Source organism: Egretta garzetta, unplaced genomic scaffold, assembly GCF_000687185.1.
Source record: "Egretta garzetta isolate BGI_Z169 unplaced genomic scaffold, ASM68718v1 scaffold509, whole genome shotgun sequence".
Classification (NCBI taxonomy): domain Eukaryota; kingdom Metazoa; phylum Chordata; class Aves; order Pelecaniformes; family Ardeidae; genus Egretta; species Egretta garzetta.
In genome coordinates this window covers 788167-815258 of record NW_009260814.1, presented here as the reverse complement: position 1 = coordinate 815258, position 27092 = coordinate 788167, and the positions used below count along the sequence as shown (strand labels likewise).

General features: G+C 40.2%; 1 protein-coding gene across 1 annotated transcript in view; it reads right to left on the bottom strand.

The window, feature by feature from the left end:
* Positions 1-27092, bottom strand: part of CSTF3 (cleavage stimulation factor subunit 3) — a 107062-nt gene that overhangs the window by 5962 nt on the left and 74008 nt on the right. Inside the window, exons 4-16 of the mRNA XM_035902319.1 lie at positions 12377-12409; positions 11891-11988; positions 10488-10554; positions 10358-10392; positions 10125-10251; positions 7374-7451; positions 7009-7171; positions 6367-6476; positions 5849-5965; positions 4664-4738; positions 3200-3343; positions 2997-3099; positions 1184-1253 (exon numbers count right to left, since the gene is read on the bottom strand). Coding sequence (XP_035758212.1) covers positions 1184-1253; positions 2997-3099; positions 3200-3343; positions 4664-4738; positions 5849-5965; positions 6367-6476; positions 7009-7171; positions 7374-7451; positions 10125-10251; positions 10358-10392; positions 10488-10554; positions 11891-11988; positions 12377-12409 — 1220 coding nt within the window. The remainder of the gene's footprint in view (positions 1-1183; positions 1254-2996; positions 3100-3199; positions 3344-4663; positions 4739-5848; positions 5966-6366; positions 6477-7008; positions 7172-7373; positions 7452-10124; positions 10252-10357; positions 10393-10487; positions 10555-11890; positions 11989-12376; positions 12410-27092) is intronic.

Sequence of the window (27092 nt, the reverse complement as noted above, 5' to 3'; positions counted from 1 at the left end):
TATTTACTTCAGATGCATCTGTAACATGCATTACCTTCCCAGTGCCTTTTATATTTCTGTAAAAGCTTTCAAGCTAGTGGATCATAAGGACTTCATTATGGAAAGGAAAGCATTACTGGTGTAAATGACCTCAGCATTTGAGGCAAGCTTTTATCATCAGTGCATCATAAGATGCACAAATAAGACTTTATTCATCCCGCTACACAGAATTTCACTCTGATCCTGATAGTGAAGGACTTTTCAACATAGATTATGATTTAGTTCATCTGCATAGACTAGCATATTCTAGCGGGCAAGATCAATATCCTGTAACACAACAGGCAGCACTTCAGAGTTTTACATGGCCCAAAATATATATAGTCACTGCTTATTTCTCTGCGGAAAATCTCATACATCACTTAAGCAATATCTGACCATATTTCTGGACTTGATTCAAACTTTCATTTTAGCTCTGGAGTTCACCTTTGAAGAAGATTCAGCTTTTAAATTCTTTTTTCTCGCTTTTAAAATGGACATAAAAATACTTCTCATGGGAGATCAGAATTAAAGCACAGAATGAACGTGCACAGCAGTGCAGTGTTTTGATGCCTATGTCTACCAGAAGAACAATGGTAAACACTTGGACTGCAAAGGGTTTGGTAAGCATTTTTTTCAGAGAAATAAATTTAAGAAGCGGTAATGAAAAAGTGGCGGTGAGTGGTTAATCCAAGTCTTTTCTGGTTCTTTCCCTGTTTTATTTTCAGTTGTCTGGGAGTTGTTCAGCATTCTCCTCCATAAATTCCTGACTCACCTTCTCTAACGTAACGCTCCTGGCAGATGCTCTCAGCTCCCTCTCCCCATCCATCTAAAGCATCTCTCTGGTGAGCGATACGTGCCATTAGCCACACCACCTGCTCACACCAGGGAGTCCTTGCTGCGCAGGAGGGTTTTGCGCTCTAGCCTCAACAGTCCTGCGTCAACCAGGTTTTAAAGTCAATAAATTAACAAATTTCACTGCAAGCAGGATAGGGACTTTCACAAATCTGTCACAGTTGTTGCTATTTTAGACAGCATGAAGAGGGGAAGGAACATCTGTACCTAAATTTTGTCCTGCTGTTCATTTTTCTAATTTCTTTGGGATGTTTGTAGTTGAAAGGGGTTATGTATCTTTTTTAGTGTAGTGAAACTGCTTTTGCAGACATACCCAGATTTCTCAGGTGGAAGGCTCCCTGAAGTTAAAACACGTTCAAACAAAACTCTTGTATTATTGTCCTCTTTAAAAATAGAAAGAAAAAAGAAAAATCACACTGAGTAAAATATATTAAAGGCAATTTAAAATCATGTCCATTCAAAGAAATGTGTACATTGAATTAAATATAAGGCTGACATTCTGATACCTGCACTTGAATTTCAGTAAGTAGAAGAAAAATCTGACCGCCTACATAAAACTTTACCAATGTTAAATTCTACTGTGAATTTGTTATTTGAACGTCTATTTTTGTGGAAAGCAACAAACCAATCCTAATACAGGTTCTTTTGTAACGGTACAGCTATTGCTTGGCATCTCTTCAGGATCTCTGCTTATTTCTGTCTTTAATTATCACAGTGGCATATCGCGGTAATTTTAAATTTGGCCTTTCAATTAATTACTTCCCTTTTAAATTAGGGCAATATTAATACACTCGTATACTCCTCAGAAGTCCTCCCAAAATTACTAGACCTGGTTCCCAATAAACAGTCAGCCTTTGCACGTTGCCAGCTGGGGGAACGGAGTGGTTGGTGGTTTTGTTCTTAAAGCTGCGAGCTTCTGCCCTGTCGCTCTCACTGTATTTTACCACATCTTCCATTTACAGGAGTTCAGTGATCAGTTTGCTTGTGTTTCCGTAAAGCCTGCTGTGTTGCTAAGACAGAGCAGTACGCTGGCAAGTTTTAAGATAAGTTTTTCTGATGGCAATCTATGGAAAGGCATTGCAAATATTCATGTAGACCTAAAGTAATTTCTTGCAAAATTAAATATACTTTGACTTGAAAAAAAACTGTTTACAGCTCACAGGAGAAAAAAAAGCTCTAAATCTGTTCAAACTTTCAGAGCCTGAAAAAAAAAAGGTACTGCAGAGTCTGGCAGGAGAGACCGATGTGCCTGCTGCCTACAGAACGCACTGGGAGGTTCAGAAGATCCAGCAGCCCGACTACCTGCAGCCACCACTCACACCAGCAACGTGGAGGCTGGCTCTCAAAACTGAGCTAGCAATTCGTAGTAAAACCCGAATTATGCTGCTCCTCTGTGTTGTTACACTACAAATACTGAGCTAGAGTATTGAATACTGAAGAAATCTGCGTGGAACACGGACCAGGGCAGTTCCACGCAAAGGTCTCTGTCAGCCCCTGCTCCCCACAGCAGCTCGGGTTTCTTGTAACATCACTATTAACTCCTGCATCAGGGAATCCCACAGAGACCTCCTGCCACTGCCACCGCCTTCCCAGCCCCTCGTGCCCCCAGTGCCTTGCCCGTGGCCCTGCTCTTCCTGTTGCAGACCAGCTCCCCAGCAGCTTCCAAGCAGGACTGATATTCACAATACTGCTTTTAGATCTTGCTTGTCTCATCTGTTTGGGGAGAACGAGTTTCAATTAATCCTAGTAGGGCCCAACTAACCCATCCTCCTCTCATGCTGATGTCAACCTCCTATCCTTTTTCCTCAGGATTTAGATTTCTCAGCGTACTCCCCACTGTTCATAGCAGATGCTGTAAAACTGTTGGAATGCAAGTGAGTTGCAATTTAGAAAGTCCACACTCCTCTATTCAGCAGAATCAAGATCTAATGTCAATGCACTTCTGGAACTTCAGTAAGAACAAAACAGCAGGGGGGTTTTTCCAAATTAATTGCCGATGTTTATGAAGAGATTTCATTGCTCTTCAAGGAGAATTAAAACTAAAATACAAAGAACTTGGCCTGAACCTAAACTCACAGAGAAGGCACATCAATGCTTCATTAGAGCTCTCAAAGATTAAAGCTTACCATTAAGGTGAGAAAGGTAGTCGATATATGCCAGCACATATTCTGGAATGTCCCCGTATTTTTTCAGCCCTAGCTCAAAAATCTTAAAGGCCACAGACTTATCCTGAAAACATTTAAAAAAAAAAAAAAAAAAGTTACTGGCTTCAGTGAGCTACGGACCCTCCTGACACTTCTTTAAAATCAAACTAAGCATGTATGATTACCTTACTACAATAATACTCCATTAAAGCTGCTGTAACATAGACGTGATGGCGGGTCCGGGCATCTTCTCTTGCTTTCTTAAATATCATTCTTCCAGATTTTATGCCTTCTGCTCGCCTTGCAAATTTCATATATTGGATATAAACCTAAGGTACATATTAATATTTATGTAGTCAGTGCTAACAAAGAATACAAGGGTATAAGAAAGGTTTTGACTATATCTGAAATAATCTTTACCCACAACATACAACTAATAAGTCACAACAGAAACAAGACTCTGTTGTGCCTCTATGCTGTGTTGCTATAAATAGAGGCAAAGCTTTTTATATACTTTTTTTTAAAAAATGGAATATACCTAAGACCAATCCCCTGAAATGACAATAGTTAATACACAGATTTTTTTAAGGAAGGGCAGGGAGGTAGATGAATGTAATTTACCTAAGCTGGTGCCTTCAGAGAACTAGAGGCATACTGTAAAAACAGTAACTTTCCAATAAAGTTAAGACATCCAGAAGGCTAAAGAACAGTCGAAAGGCTCGACGAAGCATTTTACCATACATTATACAATCCAAGATACGAATCATCCTGTCTGCAAATATTTATACCCCGTCAAGGAAATAATGAATGTGCTATTTAATTCAGGGGTTGCTTTGTGACTTGCGTTTCTTTGGGATTTAACTTTCCTCCACTCTGAATTAGACCACAGATAACAGCACTCCTCAAATAGGAGGAACTGGTAGGCAGTTTCTCTCAGAAAATGTGTGTTTGGGAGGTGTTATGATCTGTGTCTAATGAATAGAACATGTCAGTAAATGGATACCTTTCCTCTGATGCTGACCTGTTTCATTTAAACCTCAGACCTTCTTCCTTCTCATGCTTTGTTGTATCTATTTACAAACCAAGCAACTTTTTGAGGGCAGGTAACTGCCTCACACCATTTGTTCAGTACAAGCACAGCTAGCACTACAGGCCATGGTGTTTGCTATATAACTTAAGCATATGTACAGCAATACTCTGATACTTATACGGTGTATTACAAATTTATTTGCAAGCTACGTGTACACAGTACGATGTATTTCTGTGTAGGGAGAACAATGAACAAAGGCAACATGCTTCTGATCAGCTAAGGGGAGGCAAAGTCCAGTTCTAGTTGAGCCAACAAAGCATACACTGATTCTTACGAGCTGCGTCACGGTATCTTTAATGTCTTCTATGTTATTATTGCTTATTTTAAGAGATTCTCCAAAAGAGACAGAGAAGGAAAGCGCACAACTTAGTGTATCTAAGTGGATTAAAAGCTCTAATTATAAACCTTGCTGAAAATTTAATCTAATTCTGTCATCTCAGTACTCCACCTGCTCCATCACCCCTGTGACCCAGTGAACGCCTGTGAGTACTTCCCCATTCTTTGAGTGTACTCGCGTGACCACTCACGCAAAGGTGGACAAGCTGAAGGATCATCTTACCAGAGTGGGGTCAATGTCTTCAATAGCCAGGAGTCGGTTATATATGCTGTGTACTTTCTCATACTTCATTCGACTCTAAGTAAATAAACAGGAAACACAGATTGCTCAGTGATGCTACTACAAACCACCTGGGAGAATGCAAAAATCAATCTGAAGAAAAACCTAAAATTTTTCTGTTTCCTTTTTTCCCCAGTGGAACACTATGTATGTCAGTCCCTTTACTCGGATGCATTTTTTGTCTTGTGCAGTCATTTCTTTGCTTCCCACATTAATTTCTCACTAGTGCTTACATAAATGCTTTTCAAGAATCTCTGAAGTCTGTCTCTAATTCAGCAATACTGCAGCAGAACTGCCATTGTGGGTGTTTGGGGTAAGACGACTGTCTCCTTTACCTCCGTCTAAAAGTAACATGCAGACAGCAGGAAAACCACCACCTTTATTCTCCAACCTATGTGTTTCAAATAATCCATTCTGTTCCCTGCCAGCCGCAGCCCTCCAAGTTGTATCGTGCAGCCTTAAAAATTTCAAATTGCCATTACGCTTAGGATACGAGAGGCTGCACTGAAAGCCAAGGAAGGCTTTTTCTTTTAAGGGCAAAGGGTTTTTTTTCCTGTTGTCCTCAGGATCTTCCTGCAAAGGCTTTTCCGTGTTATGATAAGCGAGCAAAATAAATCCTGCAGAGGATTCGGCAGTCCTCATCTGATCAGTGGGAAATGGCCTTTACTCCCGAGGGCTCACGCGCAAAACCATCCACTGTCGCGGCACTGCTCATTACGGAGGCTGTGCATGTGGTGGTAGCCTGGCTAAAGAGACTCCTCAAGCGGCATAGGGTGCCTCCCGTCTTCCCTCACAGCCATGCAAATACAAACATCAAGCCCCCAAGAATTAGATAGGAAAGGTGTTCTTTATCCCCATTTTGAAAGTGACAAAGCTGATGCTCCGGTAAATGTAAATCTATCAGCCTTTAAACTTCACAGTAGTTTGAAAAATGTAGTCAGTATTAAAGCAGAAAGACAGTAAATTGTCAAAAATTTTGTAACTCATACTATGGGCTTCTCCTCTCCATTTTGTCAGCTTAGTCTCAGAAACACTGAATGCAGTTAAGGCTAGAAGAATCAGTAAATGACAGTATTGATGAGAGATGTCTTTGGGTTTTGACGTCAGTACATCACTATTTTTGCTCACCTCTTCATAATCTGCATATGCAAAATAAAGAAGCATATTCTTCTTTAATAAAGTGCTGATCGCTCTTTCATAAATATTAGCAGCCTCATCACTGAAAAGTTTAGCATTGTTCATGTCCTGTTATAAAATAAGTATGATAATATAATTGTTCAGCATCTGTGACAATGAAGGCCAAGCTATGGAATATCTTTTGTGTGTGAAAAGTCCCAGTGAGCTTCCATGCAGTGCTCCAATAAAGAGATAATCATCTCCCCAGTACTTAAGGAATCACAAAATCAGGCCACAATAAACCCCCCAGACCTAAAACTGGCCAACACTGAAATAGTTTTTCATAATTCTTACCTCAAACACAAATATTTTTATTTCTTAAAATAGCCCCAATTTTAAAATTCTGAACATGATGCAAATTATGGTGCTAAATATTTTTCATACCCCCCTCAGTTCTTACGTACTTGAGGAAAAATTGACAGTCCACCACAAGCAATGAAGTAAGAAAAAAGCACTGGCAATCTGCTTACCCCTTTTTCAGCTAGCAGTTTACTAGATTGCTCGAGGTACTGTGCAGCTTCATACCAGATATCTGGGTGATGTCCCAGAACCAAAAGGCATTGCTCGTAGGCAAACATAACTGGGGGGAAAAAAACGTAAGAAAGACTCTGTGTATATTATCGCAGAAATGGTACCATCTCGCACAACGGAAGTATGCAATACAAAACCCAGCAAATAAACCAGACAACATTAACACTAATTGGCTTTAAAAACAACGATCACAACTGCAGTTCTTGAATAGTGCCAGGAACTCTATGAATCATAACCAGTGGCTAAAACCTACCTCCTCCACAGAGGAAGAAGCAGAACTCACTCAAGGACATCAGCCATAAAATCGGGCTGTGACCCCCTGTTTCATGACCTCCAACGTAAGTTCAGTGGCACACGACTATAGCGCTGTCCCCCAGAATCCATGAATTACTTTCAGCTTGGCTTGAGCAAAAATTAAGGAGTAGTTTAAAAAAAACCCACCCATACAATTCAAGAAATGTGATCAACTTCTGCTCCAGAGTTATCCCTGAACACTAACCACATCATTACTTACACCACAGTAACACATTAACGGAGCTAAGGAACACAATTCTACATGTCCTGGCGCAATATCCAATTACCTCTTTTTGTTATAAGAGTTTGATCTTCTGTACGCAGTGGGTTGCTCTTTTCCCACTGGATATATTTCTTCCACATGTCTACCTGCTGAGCCTCTTGTGGGGTATTTTGGGGGGGGACAGAGGGAGCATTGCGGTCCAGGCCTTTCATCACTGTCTCATACTCCTGAAACAGAAGCAATGTTTTGAATGGCAGATTTAAGCACATTAAACCCTTATTGTAGGTTATGCTTTATAAAACCGATACAAGTATTTTAGCATACCAACCTTCTTAGCCTCACACACACTTTTATTTGAAAAGAAGAACCAAGTTTAATGCTAGTTTGTAAAGTACAAGAGAACAAAGAAAAGTCAACACAAGGTTGTACCTTTGCTACACGTCGTGCGTTCATATAATCTCTACTCCTGTCTTCAATCATCTTCTTAGCTAAGTGAATATTGATGCCCTGGAAAAGGGGGAAAAAAAGGAATTGGGAATGCACAATTTCACTTTGGAAATACTGAATCTCATTTCATACAGAAAAGAGCTTGAAAGGGGATGCAAAGGCGAGCAAGAAGGACAAAGTTATTTTACTGATCTCGAAAGGTTCTGCATTTCTCCTAATAAACACACGGGCAAGAACTTGTGCATCAGAGAACAAACTCACTACTAAAAATCAACTGAAGCACCTCAGTATATTTTTAATCACAGCTTTCAAAACACAGTGACCTTTACATAAAGCTGCTGGGGGAAGGAATGTGTTTGTGATTTACATTTTTCCTTTCCCATTCTGGTCCGTGCCTGGTCAGAGTCACAGCTCCCTGCCTCACTGCTGCCCTGCCGGCTCCTCACCAGGTGAAGACTCAGACAGAGTATGAGCAATTTGGCTTTCTTGGACAAGTAATAACAGAGATTGACCTCGAAGCTCTGCCTTCTCCTCTGTTCCTGAAGTAACCGACAGCTTTTAGATGAGGCTATATTCAGCACACACCCTGCCATACATAAACTTTCATTAGCTGAGAGACTGGAGACCTGTCTCTGCAGAGGGACACCCCCAGCACTCCACCCATGTGCAGAGGGCCCTGCCGCTCTGCTGAGCAAGAGCAGCAGGGGATTTGGGGCAGCTAGGCCCCAGGGCACAACCCACATCTCGGCATTGGCAACACAGGCCTCGTCATGGGGTCCCAGGCATGAACAAAATCTCAAAGAACTGCTCTTATGGCAGGACAAGCAACCGCCCTTTTGTTCGTGCCTGTGTCAGGGGGGATTTTGCTGGCGTGGCTCAGCAGGACTTGAGGAAGGTGAGCACAGCTTTCAGTCCTATTCCAAACAGGCACCCGAGCCGGGTACCGACTCATTGCAGAAGCAAGGTACCGTCTGGACTCTCGCAGGGTGCTGGCTCGGATCGCTATCTGGGCCAGCGAGCGCACAAACCCAGCAATGCCCCGTTTAACGCAGGAGCGGGCTGAGGACGCAGCCGTGTTCTCCCAGGATGTGCTCCCAGCCCTGTGAGGTGCACTCGTGCGGCTCTGCCAGCCAAAGGTTGTCACTTCTCTGTCTCACTAGGGGTGTTGCCATTTCGGACCATTTGTTTAATTAAAGATACTGGTGACTGACTGGCTGATACCACTACCCGGTGGCTACCAGCTGAGCTAAAGGGAAGCTTGAGAGTATTTGAATTGTGGTGAATAGCCAGGAACCTTTCGTACCGAGACCTGCATGTGATCTCTGTGTTGTTGGGCTACCGATGTGGGGAATCGCTCCCCCCTCAAAGGGCCCTTCTGGTGAGGGGCATTTCCTTCCCCGTGCCCGGACACCTGTATCCATCGGCCCTTTCCCTGGAGGCCAGCCTAGCCAGAACAGGACACGCAGAAACCCATGTCCGAGCAAAGTGCTGGCCCTCAGCTTCCAGCAACCCTGAGCAGCCCGAGGTGCTGGGTTGTGTTACGGGTGTCAGCCAGGGCTGCCTCAGCTAGCAGATACAGAATGAACGTAGGACAGGTTTCAGCTTTTGTTTTGACAGCCTCCCTACCTATTGACGACAGCAGTAGGAACCAGCAGTGACAGCCTTCATTTGCTGTGTGGGAGGGGAAGAGGAGGTTTACTGGGAAGTTGTACTGGGGATTTTCTTGCGCAGGAGAAGGCCCGTCACTGGGTACCTTCCCTGGTGGTCAGCAGGCTATCTGTGGTAACCCTGAACACCGGCGGGGCGCAGTACACGCTCGTGCCTGTGGATGCCTGCAGGTCCTCCCGCTGGCTAAGCACAGCAGCCCAATTAGCGTCAGGTCACCAATCCTACAACTTGCGTAATTAGCAACAAGGGAAGATAAATTGTCCCTTCTTTCCTGCTCAGCGCACAGCTGACCCCCAGCACACTGGCATCCACAACCCCGGGAGCAAAATGCCAGGCAAGGGACGGTGCTGAACGAGCACCCCTGCCTGACGGTGCCGAGCGGGAGGGCATCTGCTCTCAGTTCTGCCTTCTCACCTCTGCTGATGGGGACAGGTTAACAAGCCATTACCAAACATGGTTACAAATACGTTGTAAAGGTGCTACAAATTAGCGTGCAAGGTCAGGGGGGTGAGGTACACTTGCTGAATTCAGACAGTGTGGTTGCAGACTCACCCGAATTGATGCTGTAATGGCTTCAGGTAAAGGATGGTGAGGAACATTTTATATGTACTTGAGACCATGTAACTTAATACCATGAAGGAAGTCCAAACCATCATAGCTGAATGCCATTTCACCCTGTTGAACTCTAACTGGAAGGAGGGGAGTGCCTCCTTGGGGAAGCAAGCCCTCATTGCCAGCTGCTCTGCTCTAGCTTCCATTAAATATATTCTCTACCATTGATACCAGTGATTTCTAATTCACCAGCAATTCTACTGGGCCAACAGGGCAATGGGACAGTTATATGTATCCTACAGAAAGCCTTTAAAATAAAAAATAATTATCACTGAGGTACCTGTACAGTTTTGCCACAGGTCTTGGTGCATACTGCACAGGCAAAATGTGTTTATACTGCCGGTCATCTCTTTTACATGTAATTATTTAGTGGATACAATTTGGGCACCATACTTAATTATACAACCTATTTTTTTTTTAAATGTCACAAACAAATTTAATTTTCTTAATTACCTCTTCGTATTTGTTATAATCTCTCCAGAGCTGTTCTATGTTTATCATTGGATTCACGCAACCACGCTGGTAAACCCTACGGACAGCTGTTATCCTCTGGTTTTCTGCATAAGATCCTACTGCTTCTCTAAATAGTGGGGAGAGAGATTAACATCAGCTATTACAGGTCATAACTGGTATGAACATCAACATTACATTAACTGAGCTTAAAAAAATTCTTTTAAGATACTTACACGCCCTTCAAAAAATTGATGTAATCCACCCAGATCTATGTGAGAAAAAATATTACATATAGTGAAACCAATGTTTAGTTGTATTACTTACAAAGTAAGAAATAAAATGTTTTTTGATAAACAAACATACCTGGTATGACATGATTTCCATGCCAATCTTATCCAGAGCAAAATCATATGCCTGAGCCATTTTTTCTCTGAGGAAAAAAAAAAACCACAAAGACCATAGAGCAAGTCTTTAGTATTTAAAAAAATTCTTTATTGAAGAGTATTCTTTTGTGCAGCAAATTCTAAACAAACATTGAGGTATGAAAAGTATCGTTCAACAGCTAAGAATAAAAATTGGCACTCAGACAGCTTTAAATTCAGCATTTAGGGGTTGTTTATTTTTTATGAAAATTATTTAGCTGACAGATGTAGCCACAGCTGCTTTATTTTTTCCCCAGAATTCCCCAAACTTTGTTGTAAGCCTCCAGGAACACCAAAAGGCTGGGGCAATTCGGAGTAGCTCCCCTGTGTGGAAACTGGCCAAAATCTTTCACATGATTTCATATCCCTCCCCAAATCAAAGTATTTTTGCCCAAGTTTAAAATGTTCACACAGGATTTCCTTGGTCAAGGTTCAACAAAACCAGCTTTTTCTCTCTCCCACCTTTCTTCCAGTTTCCTTTATTCAAACACCTTTCAGTACCTTACTATCTCCTTGACCATCTTAGCAGGAAAAATAGAGGAAAGTTAAACGAGATAAAAAGATTGGGGGGGGGGGAGGGGGGCGTGCTGGTACTTTTAAAAATGGTTTCAGACCAGTCTTGAAAAATAAATTTTAAAAAATCTGGTTTTCTGTTAATGCATTAGTTATCTTGCCAGTTATAATACAAAGGAATTATGGTGGGCTGGGAAAGAAACAGTTTATAGGTGCTGAAAGGTACTGATGTATTTTGAAACCTGAAGCAGGAATAAAAAGCTTTAAACCCAGTCTGCAGGATTATAAAAAAGCAAAATGCAGTAAATGAAAAGGGATGAAGATGATTAATGCATCCTAAAATTCTGATACCTTGATTTTTATGCCTTTTTATGCCTTCTGAAACTTTAATTCCTGAGCTATTTCCTATTCCTAGTCAAATATAGTGCCTCAGCTGGAATGAATGCTGAATTTTGTGGAGACTCTAAGCAGGGCACTAAGGGGGAGGAGGGCAGAAGGTGCCAAGAGAGGACGAAGCGCGTTTCGGACTGGCTCAAGCACCCTCCGCCTCTGCAGGGAACGGGCACAGATACGCCAGCGACTCCCCTGCTCCTGTCCCACCTCATTACAGGGGTCCAGACTAAGGAAGCAATTGTACCCAGCAAGCTCAATTAAAGAAACTTTAAAGAGAATGTTTTCTAAATGCAGGTTATATATTATCCCCTCAACACCCTACCACCAGAAGTTCCCCAGGCAGGTTTGCTACCCAGGTTCCTCCCCAGCCCCTAAACAAAAATCAAGAAGAGATTCACCGTAAAACTAGAATAATTCAGAGCAACTCTGTTAACTTACTTGTAACTAGGTAGCTTCCCCTTGGTTTCTCGTACATAGGAAAGGTAACATTTCCATAAATCAATGTGTAAAACCTTCATAAGGCATCGCTGAAATAACTGTTTAATACATCAAGAAGACGTGATCAGGATTCCAGATACAGAAATTAGGTTTCTACTTTTAAAGCTATACAGTATGAATTAAAATAATCTTTGTAATTATGATTGAGATTTGTAAGAAAGAGTAAGTTAAACTACTCTTCCTTTTGACTAAAGCACCTCCGTGCTACACAAGGGAACTGGAGAGAATTAAGCAGAGAAATTCCTCTGCACGCTTCACTGATTACAGCTTGGTAGCAACAGCAAATTGACATTAGCCTCACTTCTGAGCTGTGGTTTTGAATAGCACATTCAATGACAGCTACAGTTCTTTTCAATCTGCTTTAGCCTAATCACGAGATACTTGTTCTTGCTATAGACATATATTACATATATTGATAGGACTCACCTTTTCCACTTTGTCATAATTTTTTGCTTTAATCTATAGGGAAGCAGAAAAAAACAAATCACTTAAGAAACTATTTTAGAATAGTAGGAATATATTCTTCATACAGTACTATAGCATTCCAGTTTGTACTTTGGCTGCTTAAGCTAATTACATTGTAACACCACATAATGTTGCAAAAATATAATTAAACATACAAAAATAATGTACTTTGCTTAGAAAAGAAGTGGGTTTTAATTTTTATTTATTTTTCATTAGGGCCAAAACTTAGGTATCAGTAGGTGAAGTTCCTTTCCTGTATTCTGGGTTGGACACCCAGACTTAGCTTCTTATTTTAAGGTACTCTGTTGCCTTACGTGCATATATTGACTTAGATACCAAAGCTTCTAGATCAGGCTTTAGTGAATTAAGGGTAAAATACCATACTTACAAAGCTAGTAGGCTAATAAATGCATTATATTTGAATATTTATTTCTCAAAGTACACTGTGCTGTAACATGCTGATGCTGAATAAGGGAACAATAAACCACAGTGAATCTGGTTTTTGGCAGGCGCCCCCAGCCCTGGTGCTCCCTGCCAGGAGGGACCCAACCACGCTCACGTCTCGGCACTCGCTCCATTCAGACCGCACGCACACCGCAAGGGTAGAGGGTGAAACCTAATCTCGAAGTAACAGGTTGCCTTTCAGATAAGACACAGAAAAGCAGGAGACAGATGCAGAGGGCAGAGTGGCACCCTTCATTTATTTATTGGCACCGGTTACGCTAACGTATTAGGCAAGCTGTAGAGAGACACCCTGAAGAAACAAGGAAAACCTACAATGCCTCTAGAAAATGCTTATCTGCATTGGAATAAAGGGCCTTTAATGAAATAAGGATTTGTTATGCTGTGTTGCGTTTTTTTAAAGCATCAAACCTCCCTTTTAAATCTCATTGCTCTTTGCTTATTTAGGGGATTCACAGCTTTTTTTCTCGGCGCGCAACACGAGAGCCACAGGAGCAGTTCTGAAAGCCTTTCCTTTTCCCCCAGGGATCACGCGGTAGGCAGCAAGCAGCACCCTTTTGCACCGGGTATTAATGACACCATTTTTATATCATTCTCATTCTAAAGCACGAGATGATTTTTCACGGAAGCGTTAGGAAACACCGTCTCATCTGCAGAAGGCCTCAAATAAATAAGATGTCCTGTACTGCATCATGCACTGCCTTTCTGATCTGCTGTTTCCCCAAGTTTCTACACTCCTGCAACATGCCGTCTTCCAAGACCCCTAAACATTAGGGTCAGGGTCCCAAAGAGTATCCCCATTGCTCTCAATCCAGAACAAGATCAATCAAAAATGAGAGAATTCAAACAAGTTTTGCAGAAAAACTTGAATGGCATACGTGGCAGACCGGACCCTTGTGCCTGTACCGCTTTTGAACTGGAGCAGCATCTTGCCCTGGTCAAAATGATTTAAAAAAATCAGGGTTTGCAGGGAGTTAAGCCTAATTATGTCTTGCACACAGAATTTTCACAAAGTCTTTCTGCAAACTGTTCAGTTAAAGGAGTGCTGACCAGAGAAATGACCGATTACAGAAATAACACTGCTCTGAAATAACACTGAACTACAGCAAGTCCAGAGGCGGGATGTCCATGCCAGGGGAACACCTCCAACCTCTGCCGCAAGGCACGCGGGCCCAACGCGCCCTCAGATCCGGGTATGTACCCCACTGCCACCTTGCCACAGCTTTGTGTGAGAAGAGCACAATCTCTCAACCTTTTAAAAAGCACTTATCGTAGTAGTTGTATGGTCGTGTAGATGGAAGCCTCTTGTGGACACAAATTAAGAGGTCTGACCCTGCCCTATTCCTAGTTGAAGGAAAATAACTTATGTTTTAAATTTCTCCTCCACCGTAAAGTCCAAACCAGACATCTCCCATTTTTACTTCACTCTTTTTTGACAGTAACTTCTCAGGTTTCTCTGCACCTCTTAGAATACGATGAAAAGGATTAATCTCTCACTAAAGAGCAAGAGCTCTCAGTCCATGCCTCCCACCCCCTGTAAACTCCTTTTATCCTTGGTCACCAAGTGGAAAAGAACAAACGGACCTTGGTTTGTATGGCTAGCACAGAGCACAGCTGCCTGCACTCTTCTCCCTCGTACCTACTCAAGTAAAATCTTCAGTAAGATGAACACAAACTTTTTTTCTTTTAAAAAAAGAGTGAACCTCCAGGAGATCGTATAAATCCTTTTTTTGTGAAAATTAAATAAAATTAATCCATGGCTTTGCCACTGACAAAAGACATCAGCTTGTAGTTATTCAAGGACAAGCCAAAAATATTTTTCAAAAGCTCAGAATGAAAGGCTATAAGCAGGCAGGGCAAAAATCGGCATGCCTTCCAGGTTGAGCCACGTAAAAAAGTGTTCTGCGCACCCGCCTTGAGTGACTATGCCAACAGCAGTTCCTAGAGGTAGCCGACAGGGCTGTGAATGCTGTCTGCCTGCTTAGCGCATCTCCCCCCCTTGCCACCCAAAAGCCCAATGACAACCATTACTCAGCATGAGTGACCCAGACTGACCTCAGTAATTGTACACGGCATCAAGTCAGTGCACAGTAATCCCACTTAATTGTTTCCTAGAGCAGTTTTATTAGCGCATGGCACCACTGTCACCAAGCAACATCAAGAAGACTGAGCACAAGGAGTACTTATCAATTAGACTACACGCACTTCTAATAGCCAAAGAGCTTGAAAAGTAAAACATTTTGCTAAAGGAAAAAAAGCTATATTCTTTATTTGCATGTGTTACGACTCAAAGAACAAAACATTTTCTATGTGAACTATCAGATATATGAGAAGCCGCTGTCCACATCTGGACTTCAAGTCAGTGTTATGCATTTGTTAAATCCACACAAGTGGTTTGATATCCGTACCTGAAAATTCAGAAATCTTGGTACCAACGAAGTTAGGAGGTTGGCGATTGGCAGGATTTGTTAAAAATAAAGGAAAAGAAAAAGCAATATTGGCCCACGCTTACTGGGTCTCTCTCACTGGAGAGTTTTTACCAAGCCCCCTGAGCCAGCAGGAAGAGCAGCTATTTCTGCAGGAATTTGTTTGCGTTTCTTGGCTCAGCGCTCCCCAGCAAACATCCTGGCAGCCCTGGCACAGGGACACCACAGGGATGCCACAGGGATGGGGGAGCCCATCACCAGGGAGGGCACGCACTGCCTCCAGGACGCACCATCACACATTTCTGCTACATTTCTTGTTTTTCCTATTACAGACACAGGAACAGGCAGTGATTAGACATGGACAAGCATTAAAGGATTGACAATACTGTATTTTTGTCCTTAAAACAAACACAACAAAGCAAACTATAGATCTTTTAAAAAAATTATCCTTCAATTTCTAATGCTGCCTGTATTCCTATTCTGATTGCTTTAATTTAAGAGGTAAGTGTTACTCTACAGAGGCTAACATATAGGAGCATCTCCACCATGAACCCATCACCCACAGAATGAGCTTAGGCATATTGTCACTCTAAGGTAAAACTGGTACATATGAGTATCTCCCCCCATCCGTGAAGGCTATACAAAGACCACCTAGTCTGGCCAGCTTGGACACTCCTGTAGTAAAACACATCTGACCTTGCCTTCCTCTCCCTGTGACAATGAGAAATTCCACCTGTTCTGTGGAAAGAGTAACTTTAAATGTGATGCTCCAATAGGAAATTGCATCAGCTTTGTACAAGATGAATTTATAACAGGGTAAAATTTCTTCCCAGAATACACAACGTGCTTCCCAAAAATGAACTTCGCAAACATTCAAGGGCAAAATTTAATCCATGAACTACACATTGCACTTCACCCTTTTTAATAGACTTATTAAAACACATATGTATCATTCATGATTATGCAAAGCAAGTGATTTTATTCATCTAGGGACTTAAGACTACTTGCAGTTGTCAGGAAACATACAACACAAAAAAGTTTGCTTGTTTTCTTTAAACCTTTTCAGTGTTTCTTGGTTTCGAACAAGCTCCTAAGGAAGCACGGTCAGCACATGGTACTTCAGGATCTGCGCGGCTTTTTCTGCCATGACTCTCATTTCCTTCTTCTGGGCCTCATCTATTTCTAGATCTCAACTCTCTCTCCTTTTTCAGTGGTTATCTTCCAAGGAAAAAAAAAAAAATCATTTTCTCAAGCATAAAATCTAATGTTCCCTTATCCACTGCCTCCAGCTCTCCCTTGAGTGAGCTAAATCTTCTTGCCCTCTCCCCTCCCCACCGCCCCTGCACTGCTCTCCAATGTTTTTCGGAATTTTTTTGGGAAGAGGGACCTGAAGAGAAACACCACACGCCACTGGCAGACTGCACCAGCTGATGAGGGACAGGCTGGGAGAGGAGAAAACACCATGGCACTGCTGGTGTTAACTTTCCGAGGATTTAGTTCATAGTGACTGGTATTTTTAGAACTACTATTTCCTAAAATCTGGTTTCATTATAAATACTACCATGTATGCAACATATTTTAATTTTTTTTAAAAACCACACATACAACGTATGTTTCAGAGTACAAAATTACAACCAGAGCACACATGTATGTATTTGGAAGTATGGCTTTTGTTTATTAACTGAAGGGAGCTCACTGTTAGAGACCTATGTTTATTCACACAGGTGACTAGGTATTAGGTAATTAAGAAGTTAATATTTTAAACATAAAATAATAAAACCAGACTACACAATTTGTCATCACTGAATCCATTTGTGTTGTCCATCTGCCTTTTTTTTTTAACTTCTTGATTACTAGGGTAAAAGAATCAACGACCCATAGTCAAGTCCAGTGGGAAGTAATTTGGGTCTCTACTAGTATAGAGCTATAGGTATAATAAAACATTCACATTTCTCTACCTGGTTTGGAAATATAGGTTAGGGCTGGCTGGAGAGATGTTTGCTCTCTGTTTGCAGAATAAATACTGCTTGGACCATAGCAGTTCAAACATCTCGGACTGCCTCAAAGAAATGCAATCTTTGAAGGCTCAAGGGAGCACAACACGCTAATTCATTCTTCTATCTTTAGCACACTCAGCCTTTTGCTATTTGCTGAGGCTTCCAGTCAGTGACTAACTGCGCGAGCACTTAACATGAAAAACTCGTTTTCCTACAGGTCAAATAACAGCAATTACTTTTGCAACCAGGCAAACCAAGCTCTGTTCAAGTACGTGAAGAAATCCAGGACTAACATTGCACTTGTGTGTGGTCATTAACCCAAGGAGGCTGAATTACAATTGCCTAGATAACTGGATGTAAAGCTTATCTTACATATGCCGAACAAAGCACGTATTTCATTTGTGCGAGATATTCCAAGGCTTAACCAATGAAATCTTATATTTAAAAAAGTTAGCATATACATGCAGATGTAATTTCTGTAATATATAATTTTACTATAATTTGTACCAGATAAGGATTGAATTATTCTGTTTTTCTGCAGTCTTCATTCGGAGCTTTAACATTCCTTGTGAAAATACAGCTTATATCTTGATATTAAGTAAAGATGGCAAGAAAGAAATATAGTACACCCAGTATGGGAGAACTCATTTTCTCAAAGTTTAGTAAGATGATATTCTAACTATTTTCATTCAATATGGTGTAATTTTTCACATTCACATGGTTACTCATCTCAATTTCAAAGTCTGCCATACAATGGGATTTGAAAACTTCATTAAAATTGTTCTAAATGAAATGCCTCCAACTACTATTACATGTATTACTTCTAGAGCTTCCACAACCATGGCATTACATAAAAACTTTAAAATAATGTTGTTTCCATAGATACATCATCACTTGAGAAACAGTCTCCCTACAGGATGCAGTCGCAGCTGCCATAGATGGCTACAATGTAGAGCCAAAAAAAAAAGCACCATTTTGCTGTCTGCTTCCTGGTCACAATCATCTTTCAGGTTTCACAGTTGTTTCCTTATTAACAAAATAGTGGCCTATCATGTACACTATCATATATTTGTATTCATATTTAGATATACTTTGAATTTGCTCAAAGTATTTAAGAATAAATCAACTTTTCAGTAACTAAGACTATTGTTGAAGCTAATGAACAGGACCTATTTGGCAAACCCAATTACCAGTTAATATCCTACAGATATAAATATGACAACAGGCACTTACTGGGCAGCTAGTGAAAATGTTAATGTTCTATAGCAAAATTCTGGGCCACATCAACATTTTCTGCTAAAGAAAAAAAAAAAAAAGCCAGCAAAAGGCAGCTCTGCCTACAGGAAAAGTGATCACTAGTAAATGAAGGGGCAGCATTTTTCGTAAGGAGCCAAGGTGCAGTGGGAGATTGGGACAGGCCAGTGGCAGAGCTAGAGCTGCTGCAAGAACAGCCAGCAATGAGCATGGTTGCTCCTCACTCCCTAACTTCTTGAAAATTGTCATTACAGCCTCACAACCCCGAGCCTTTAATAGCCTTCAGGAACAATTAACCAAAGCACATGAGGTCAACATAGTCTACCAACCTTTCTTCTCTCAGAGGCAGCAGCCTACAGAGATCTCTACACGAACATCTCCCCCATCTGACTAATTGTAAAAAGAAAAAAAATAGACATGACTGAAGACTCAAGAATACTATTTCCAAAACTGTGAGCATAAAACTAGATTTATCAGGAAGCTCGAGAAAGGGAGGAACCTGGCTGTGCCTGCAGCAGGTGGAGAGGGGGCAGCTCAAAGCATAAGTCTTTTCAGACAAGAGTGCGAACGAAGAAATTGTGAAATGCTACTCTGAAGACAGAGCAACATATGCCCCAGCTGAAATGGAGTTAGATCATTCTTAATTAAAAAAAACCTATGTAAACAAGTCATTACCAATTAAAAAAAACCCTGCAAGTGGAAGATGTCTTTTTGTTCAATCTATTAAACAAAAAACCCAATACCTTTAATTTTCAGATGGATCAGGAAAAAAATTAATCCAGAAGAATACATTACTATAGTATCTTAGCTATCAGCAAATTGTCTGCATTCTAGAACTGCAGTAATACAAGGACTGAGAATCTGGACAACACTGCTGAACAAACTTACAGTAAATGGATCGATCTAGAAGTTTACAGTAAAGGTTAATGCATTGCAGTAAAGAAACATAACTTTGCTGCTAATATAGTTAGGAAAATTAAAGAACTATCTACCCCACCTAATTCCTAAATATCTACTCCAGTGTACAGAAGAACAAGAACTTCACTAAGAAATAAGAGAGATCAGAGATGGAGTTAGTAAAAAATAGCTATTGTGCTTTAATTTACACCTTAGTGCAATTTGAATTTATTTCTACATCCAGACAAGTCTTTAGGACTAGCAATTGCCTCTACTCCCTCACAGAATATGTTGGTCTCTTGGTCCTGCAGCGAGGCACTTTATTAATGTCAATACTTTGAAAAGCAAACATAAATTTCAGGCACCATTATCAAGAGACTAGTTGGAGGGTCTACAGAGAAATATTTATTTTTAGGCAGCCTTAAAAAAAACGCTGTGGTGACAAAACTGTTAAATGATTTTTCTAGTTGGAGAATGGAACTGAATTGCAATCACTGTTTCACTCACTATCTCAGTTATTTCTGATGTCACATATACTTCTCTTTTTTCTTCCCTTTGTCTTCAATCTGGATTATAAAAAGGAAGATGCAATTTCTCAAGCTTATTTCCCCTTTCTTTACCATCTATTTCATTCTGTTGCTATCTATTCTCATTTTGTTTGTGCAGTTTGCTCCCTTTCCAGAACAAACTTTAAAAAAAAAAAGTAATTCAGATTTGCAGTTATGTTTAAACACCAAACCTACCTCCTGTTATTACTTGCACTGCTATTTTCCCTCCTGACAAACTGAGTCCTGTTACTGCAAATCCCTCTTGCGGATTAGCGCAAAGCGGGTAAGGCTGCAGAAACAGCCCTTTCCAAGTCATGATAAAAAGAACACTCCATGCTTTTCAAAGAGAGAGATACCTTCAGTTATCCGCTACTTCACTGCCCTGTGGATCTGACCTTTTAAAATTGCCTAGAAATTGGGGGTGAAGTAGAGAGTTGCTGCATCTCCAAGTTTTTTACCTGTGAGTACTGCCTCAGTCTACTGAACTGACTGCTCTTTGCTGTACGGGTAAAGCTCCCCATTTACACAGCTCACATAAAGCAGCAGCACCCTAGCTTTTCTTCCTTGTTCCATTTCCTCAATCCCTTCTGTGCAAAATGATTAAGTTTCCTCTACGAATGCTTTAAGACAACTGTCCCCAACAGCATTTGATATTAGGTATATAATCAGTAGTTATGCTTTCCTACACAAATCACTTTTCACATATCCACTCTTTACTAAGTGTAAGCAGTTCTTACACGCCAATTTAAAAATCAATTGATCATAAGACCTCTTTAATAAGCACCTTCTGTTTGTGGTCATACCATGTTTAGTAGATGGCAACAAGTATTTCCTGGTTAGAGCAAGACAGGACTACATTATCACTAGTTACTTAAAAAAAAAAAAAATTGTACAGATTTTGATCTATTCCTTCCTGTTTAGTCAGTTTTGCTCCTGTATTACCTTCTGCTCACTTTTTGTATCAAACAGCTTCACATGGTCATTCTGAGATACCAGTCCTTACCAATTTCACCCAAACTGCACCATCTACTCCACACCCCACTTTGTAAAATGTGCCTGTAAACTCCTACAGGCACGCACATCTGACTAAAAGCACCAAGGCCTCCTACCTAACACCAGGAAGATGTCTTTCACACTCCTTGCTCAGCACTAGTCAAGAAAACAAGAACTTGTCTTAAGTGTTTAGGTCCTGCCACATACAAGCATATTTTCTGTAACAGCATCTAGCTTCATCATGTAATGGGGAAGCATGAGCTACCTACTCCAACCCTTTTTCCAAATGATGGCAGACAATCCAGTGTTCTTTGCTCCTTCTGTATTTACTGTGTTTTATTGTACGACACAACTTTATCTGTGGTACTCATTCTTTAATATTTTCTCCAAATCAGGAAAATCATTATCTTTTTTATTCAGGCAATTAGCCCATTATCAAATTTAATGTAATATTAACTGCATACAGTAATTTACAACTGCTAAGCACCCTTCTATTTTCCACTCCTTTCTAGCCAGATTCAACTTCATACCTAGATTCTTCATTTGTCTGCAAATCTCATTTGAATAAAAAGTCTATTTTCAACATACCCCACGGATTGTAATTTCCTCTTCAATTTCACACTCACTTTAAGCCACTGCAGAAAACATCACCCTGGACTCGCACTCCTGTAAACTACCTTGCTTCCTTCCCAACTTAGGCATTTTGGTTCTTCCTACGTACTTTAGTTCACTTCTGCTTCTCATTCCTGTTTCTCAATGTCTTTTGTATTTTACAGAAGTAGGGGGAAGTTTTAAAAAGCGTTTTCAGATGGCTAACATTAACAGATCTACTGATACCCTTTGCAGTTATTGGGAAGTATGCCATTTCACAAGGCGGCACTGCTTTTCCACCTAAAATTAATTTTATATCAGTTTAACTCTCAGAGGAACAGATTTATAGGACTCGAAAGCACAACAGCACCCATGGATTGCAAGATAATCTGCTAAGGTGACAAAATGCAGTGAGATAAATTAAGGACTTGCTGTCTTATTTATTGGCCAGATCATTAAGGTTAAAAAGTTAAATTAAGAGGGAAGCATAAAAGCAAGGCATTTGGCCCCCCTCATTGGGCTTGAGTTCCCCAATTTGTAAATTCAGATAAATTACACCAGTTGCCTACCTCAACCACATATCATAAGCAAACAGTCCTTCAGTAGGGACAATGCAATTGGACATACGCACTCCTCTAACACTTTTTTCAGCTAATTTAGTAAGAGAACAGGTGCCAGTATCTTACACAAGGTTGCCAAACCGAGGAGTGTAGATACGCTGCAGTCTCCCATTACCCCTAGCGAGGAACTAACCCCATAACCCAAGCTAAAAACTCCTTGCAAAGCCAAGACTGTAAAAACAAGGCAGGAATCAGACCCCTGCAACAGATGGTGCACCCTAAGGGGTGTGTGAAGTATCACTACCTAGAAAAAAGCCAATTGTTTCATTACACAGATCTCACATCTTAAAATGCTCCAAGACCTAACGTAAGACCCCTAATTTAAAATCATCTGGTTGTTTTTGACTTTTATCAGAAGTCAGTGTTCATTACAGTAACATACAGCTCATTAAAAAAATTATTGTTCCTCCTTTGATTTTGGTATACTCAAAACACCTTGGAGAAAGTAAGAAAGCAAAATTTATAAGAAAACGATGATTTTCTATGTAATTTGATGATATAGCTGGGGAATATGGGACATTTTAGGGGGCATTAAGTTCCCCATTAGGCTGATGTCTTCTCACTACACTCATTGTGTGCCGACAGTTTTGATATATTCTTTTCAAATATGCTTGCATAAAAGCGCAAAAACGGGTAAGTTTGATAACCATAAGTGTTTCACACTGTGAATCATGGTATTTCAGAAAAAAATATTTTTGGAGAATAAAGTTATCAAGTAATAGTAGTAATTTTTATATGGAAGGTTGTAAGTATTCACCAAGATTGTACGTTAATAATACACCCAAACAAGCTAGAACTTCAGTGAGACCTTACTTTTTAAAGGGATCCTCGAATACCTATTTAAAAAAAGAACCAACATGCCTAGAAGGCAGCAAAGATCCCTTAAACAGTCTCCACACTAACAGCAAAAAGGGTTAGAAGTCCAAATGAAGAAATCCTAGTACCAAAAAGAACTTCTGCCCTTTGGAGTAGTCAAATTAATTCCGAGACCATGCATGAATTCCTTCCATTTTCTAGAATAGGCCTGGTCCAATAAAGGCTCTCTCCAAAACAGAGACAGCCAAACAAGCAATCATCCTATGAAAAAGGACCAAAAGTTGCTTAAAGAGTAAAAAAAACTGGTACTAGATGATGTAATTGTAAAACACAGCATAATCTTCTTACTGTTACAGTATTAGCACAAGACTAGCTTGTCAGCAGAGGACAAACTGTTCTTAACATTTTGCCTCCACGGCTGCAATGTAAAGAGCAATTTTTCCAATAATTTCTTGCAAAAATGGCCCAAAGAACGGATCTCAAAACCATTAGATTGGCACTGAGTCTCCAAAGGTGCCTAGGGGCTCCAATGTTTGACCACAGAAGAGAGCTGTCTCATCTCAGGAAAACAAGAATCAGAAATCTCAAAGTTAATAGCGGAGAATAATTCTCAGGCACAAGTAATTCTCTGCAACTGCGCCGCAGCATCAATTTGCAGTTGACAGGATGTACGCTGCATTACAAAATAAGCCTTACTAAACCCAAATCAAGCGTACTTGAACTGCAATGCTACAAAAATAATCTCATAAGGAATGGGATGTGGGTCCTGGGTTTGCCATGGATTTCCTACGAAATCACAAAGAACATTTATTATGTCAGTCACTTACTAAACTGGGAAAATAATCTGCCTCAGAAATGTAAGATTAACCTAATGACTGAGCTGGTTTTGTTCTACAGCCATGAGATATTCCAGCTGAAGTTCAGGGAATTAGTGTATTTTTCTCGTACAGGCAGCTGCCCTAACCAAAAATCCTTCATATGCCTGTTAGAAATCATGGAAATTCTCTACTGTTTCCTTTCTGAGAATGCATATTCTTAATCATAGTTACTGAAGTGTCTTATCTATAATGTTAAAAAAGGAAAGACTATTTTAAAAGTCAGTTATGGAATTAAACATCCAGATTCCTGTCTTTTGGCAATGAAGAGGAAACAAAATTCACTATAAAAGTAGCATTCAGTGGTAAGAATTAATAGTTGCCTTAATGAGTTTTACTGCAGGGTCTTGTCAGTATCTTGTTACCAAGCCTGGACTGATCACAAACAGCCTAACCTGAAACTGCATGAAAAATGCAAGTCTTTTTGGTTAAAGACTTGATCCAAAAACATTTAAGCAGACAGATTCTCCTCAACTTATTTTGGGACCTCTGTTTCCAGAATACTTGAGCTTGAGTGTAATTACCACCCCAGCTAATCAGACTGCTTAGCACATTAAAAAACAAGTTTCTAGAATATTTAAATGCTATACAGCTTTCCTCACTTAAACACTTCTCCCTCCCTTTTAAACTTCAGCTTGATGCCTTCAAAGGTTAAAGCTAAAGCCTATGGGAATAGTCCCACTAGTCATAAAACAGAAAAAAGACAAATATACATACAGGTACTTTTAAATCTATGGAAGTTGACATTAGTGCTTAGATAATTTATTGAGCTACCTTACACTCGAATAACTGGCTACAGAGAGATACACTGAAGTTGGAAAATAAAAATACAGATTACACGTTCCCATGCTTTAGATGGGAAAGCTACACAGGTGGCGTTTCTACTGAAAGGGGAGGGGAGTTAGCTCTACACTCTCTTTACAGGTCAACTCAAAATAACTTACACCTTATGTGAGGTTGGTCTGTAGTTTTTCTTTTTTTAAACACTCTGTGCAATTACAAGATTAAAAACCCATATAAGTCAGCTGTACTTTTTGTAAGACATTTACAAGTTCATTATGTTGTTCCTATTTGAAATACATTGGTGTTGGATTAGTGAGAGAAGAGCTGCTCTGAGTTCAGATTTCAATAAAAAAAATGTCATGTGCTAACATTCCTTTCACATGCAGCTAGGTAGATGCATTTGCAGTTTATTTCATCTTATGAGAAAGATGAAATACGAAAGCCTGTCATAAAAGCAGTATAGAAACTCAGAGCCCATGTAGCCTAGCAAAAGAGATGGAATACAACTGACATCTCAGTTTCCTCCCACCTCTCCCAATCTCAGTGTAATGAGAAGAAATACAAGAAGTTAGGGTCAAGTATTTAAGCTAAAGACTCTGATTTTGGAGTAATGAAAGGACACTGGCACAGGTAAACCCCTAGACTTGCTGAAGAAACATTAGCTTTGACCCATAAGCTAGAAAGAAACCACTGCTTACTGACCAGAAATGGGAATTGCTACTTTTATGTACACAAGTACAGAACAAATAAACACAGCTGGTAGTTCTGCCCCCCTTGCTAGAGAGCACTCTGAAAAATTAGTTTCTTTTCAGTAAAGCACTGTTTGGTACTAATAATGTCACTTCTTTTTTGCTTTTTACAGTGAAAAATGAGTTTGCTTCTACACCCTGACACCAAAAAAGGATGTCAAAGTAGAATTAGACGTATTCTAGGAAACTGCTGTTTGAGACAGCACAGATCCAGTCAGTTTGATACTTCTTCCCCCTACCCCTCAAACTGATAATTTTGTGGTTTTTTTGCTATAACTGATGATTCAGAAACTCCAAGTAAAGCGTTCTAAAACTTTCTGTAAAAAAGAGCTTCTTCAGTAGACAGACAGCAGGGAATTATTTAATGATTCGGACCATGAGGACTTTCCTTTAACTGATAGGATAAATGCCTTGTTACATAGACAAAGACTGGACAGAAAAACACAAAATACTTTCAGAGAGCACTTGCATTAAAGAATGTTGCCTGCCAGTTTCAACCACTGAGTTAAAATATCGTATGTAGGCTCTCAGCTGATTTCTTGCATCTAATTTGCACAGAAGCACACAAGGGGTGTCAGAAATACTAAGATGGTTATCTTTGGCTGCTTTAAGCTAGGATGCCAAGAGGAATACTCGGTCTGATGTAAAGACACAAAGCACACAACAACAAACCACCATCTGTAAAAGCAGCATGTAACTAACACAGTAGCTTTACTGATAGACCTCTATCACTAGCAAAAAAAATTTGGTTAAGTATAAAACAGAGAACTGCTACTGTAACATAATGTAAGCTACCTAAGTTGAGAAGATGCAGCTCACAGCAAGGCAGACAAGGTTCTCAAGAGAAGGCATGAATTTCTCTGCATTCAAACTTTAGCCTAGCACTGGAAGACGACAGTGCTTGACACATTTTTGGTGTACATCATCACGGTGACGCAGCACACTTAAAAGTCCAGTCTGAAGATTTAGCAACATGGTGAAGCATCACTACAAAACCTCCGTGATTCACTGAACCAGCCAGCACTTGAGCAGAGAACTGACCTCAAATATAGATTGTAGCAGAAAGCTGCTCACACTGGTGAAAAAGATTGCAGTCTAGACAGTTTTTAGCCACTCTGCCAGCCTGGGAGAAAGGCAAAACACAGACAATACTAGCGAGTCAACTAGTGAGTGCAACTTAACAGTTGGTCCAGATTTCTGTGTGTTGGAGGCAGAAAAGTACAGCCCAAGAGCAATGAAAAATGTTTGACTATGAGGCTTTTGCAGAAATGACAGACTGCTGTAAGTCTGTCATCCAGGCTAATGATACCACATCATCAGTGCAGTGTCTTCATTTGATTCATGCCAAAGATTTATCAAGCTTAATTAGAAACACCTGTCTTTTTCTCATTAACAAATTTAAAAAACTAACCTTATTTTTAGAATTTCTGCAAATGGGAAAGAAAAAAAAAAACCCCGAAAAACTCTTCTGGGAGTAAAACTGAATTTTAGGAACATCAGTAAAATGACAAACATGTAAATCTAACTTTGTGCCTTTTTTGTAAATAGGTGAGATTTCTTACGCAACAGTAATTTTTTCTTTAACAGCTAAGACTAGTAGCAAGAACAGTAGAAACTTTGTGGTATTATGAAAAGAAACTTACCTCAATCTGCTTTGTGCCAGAAA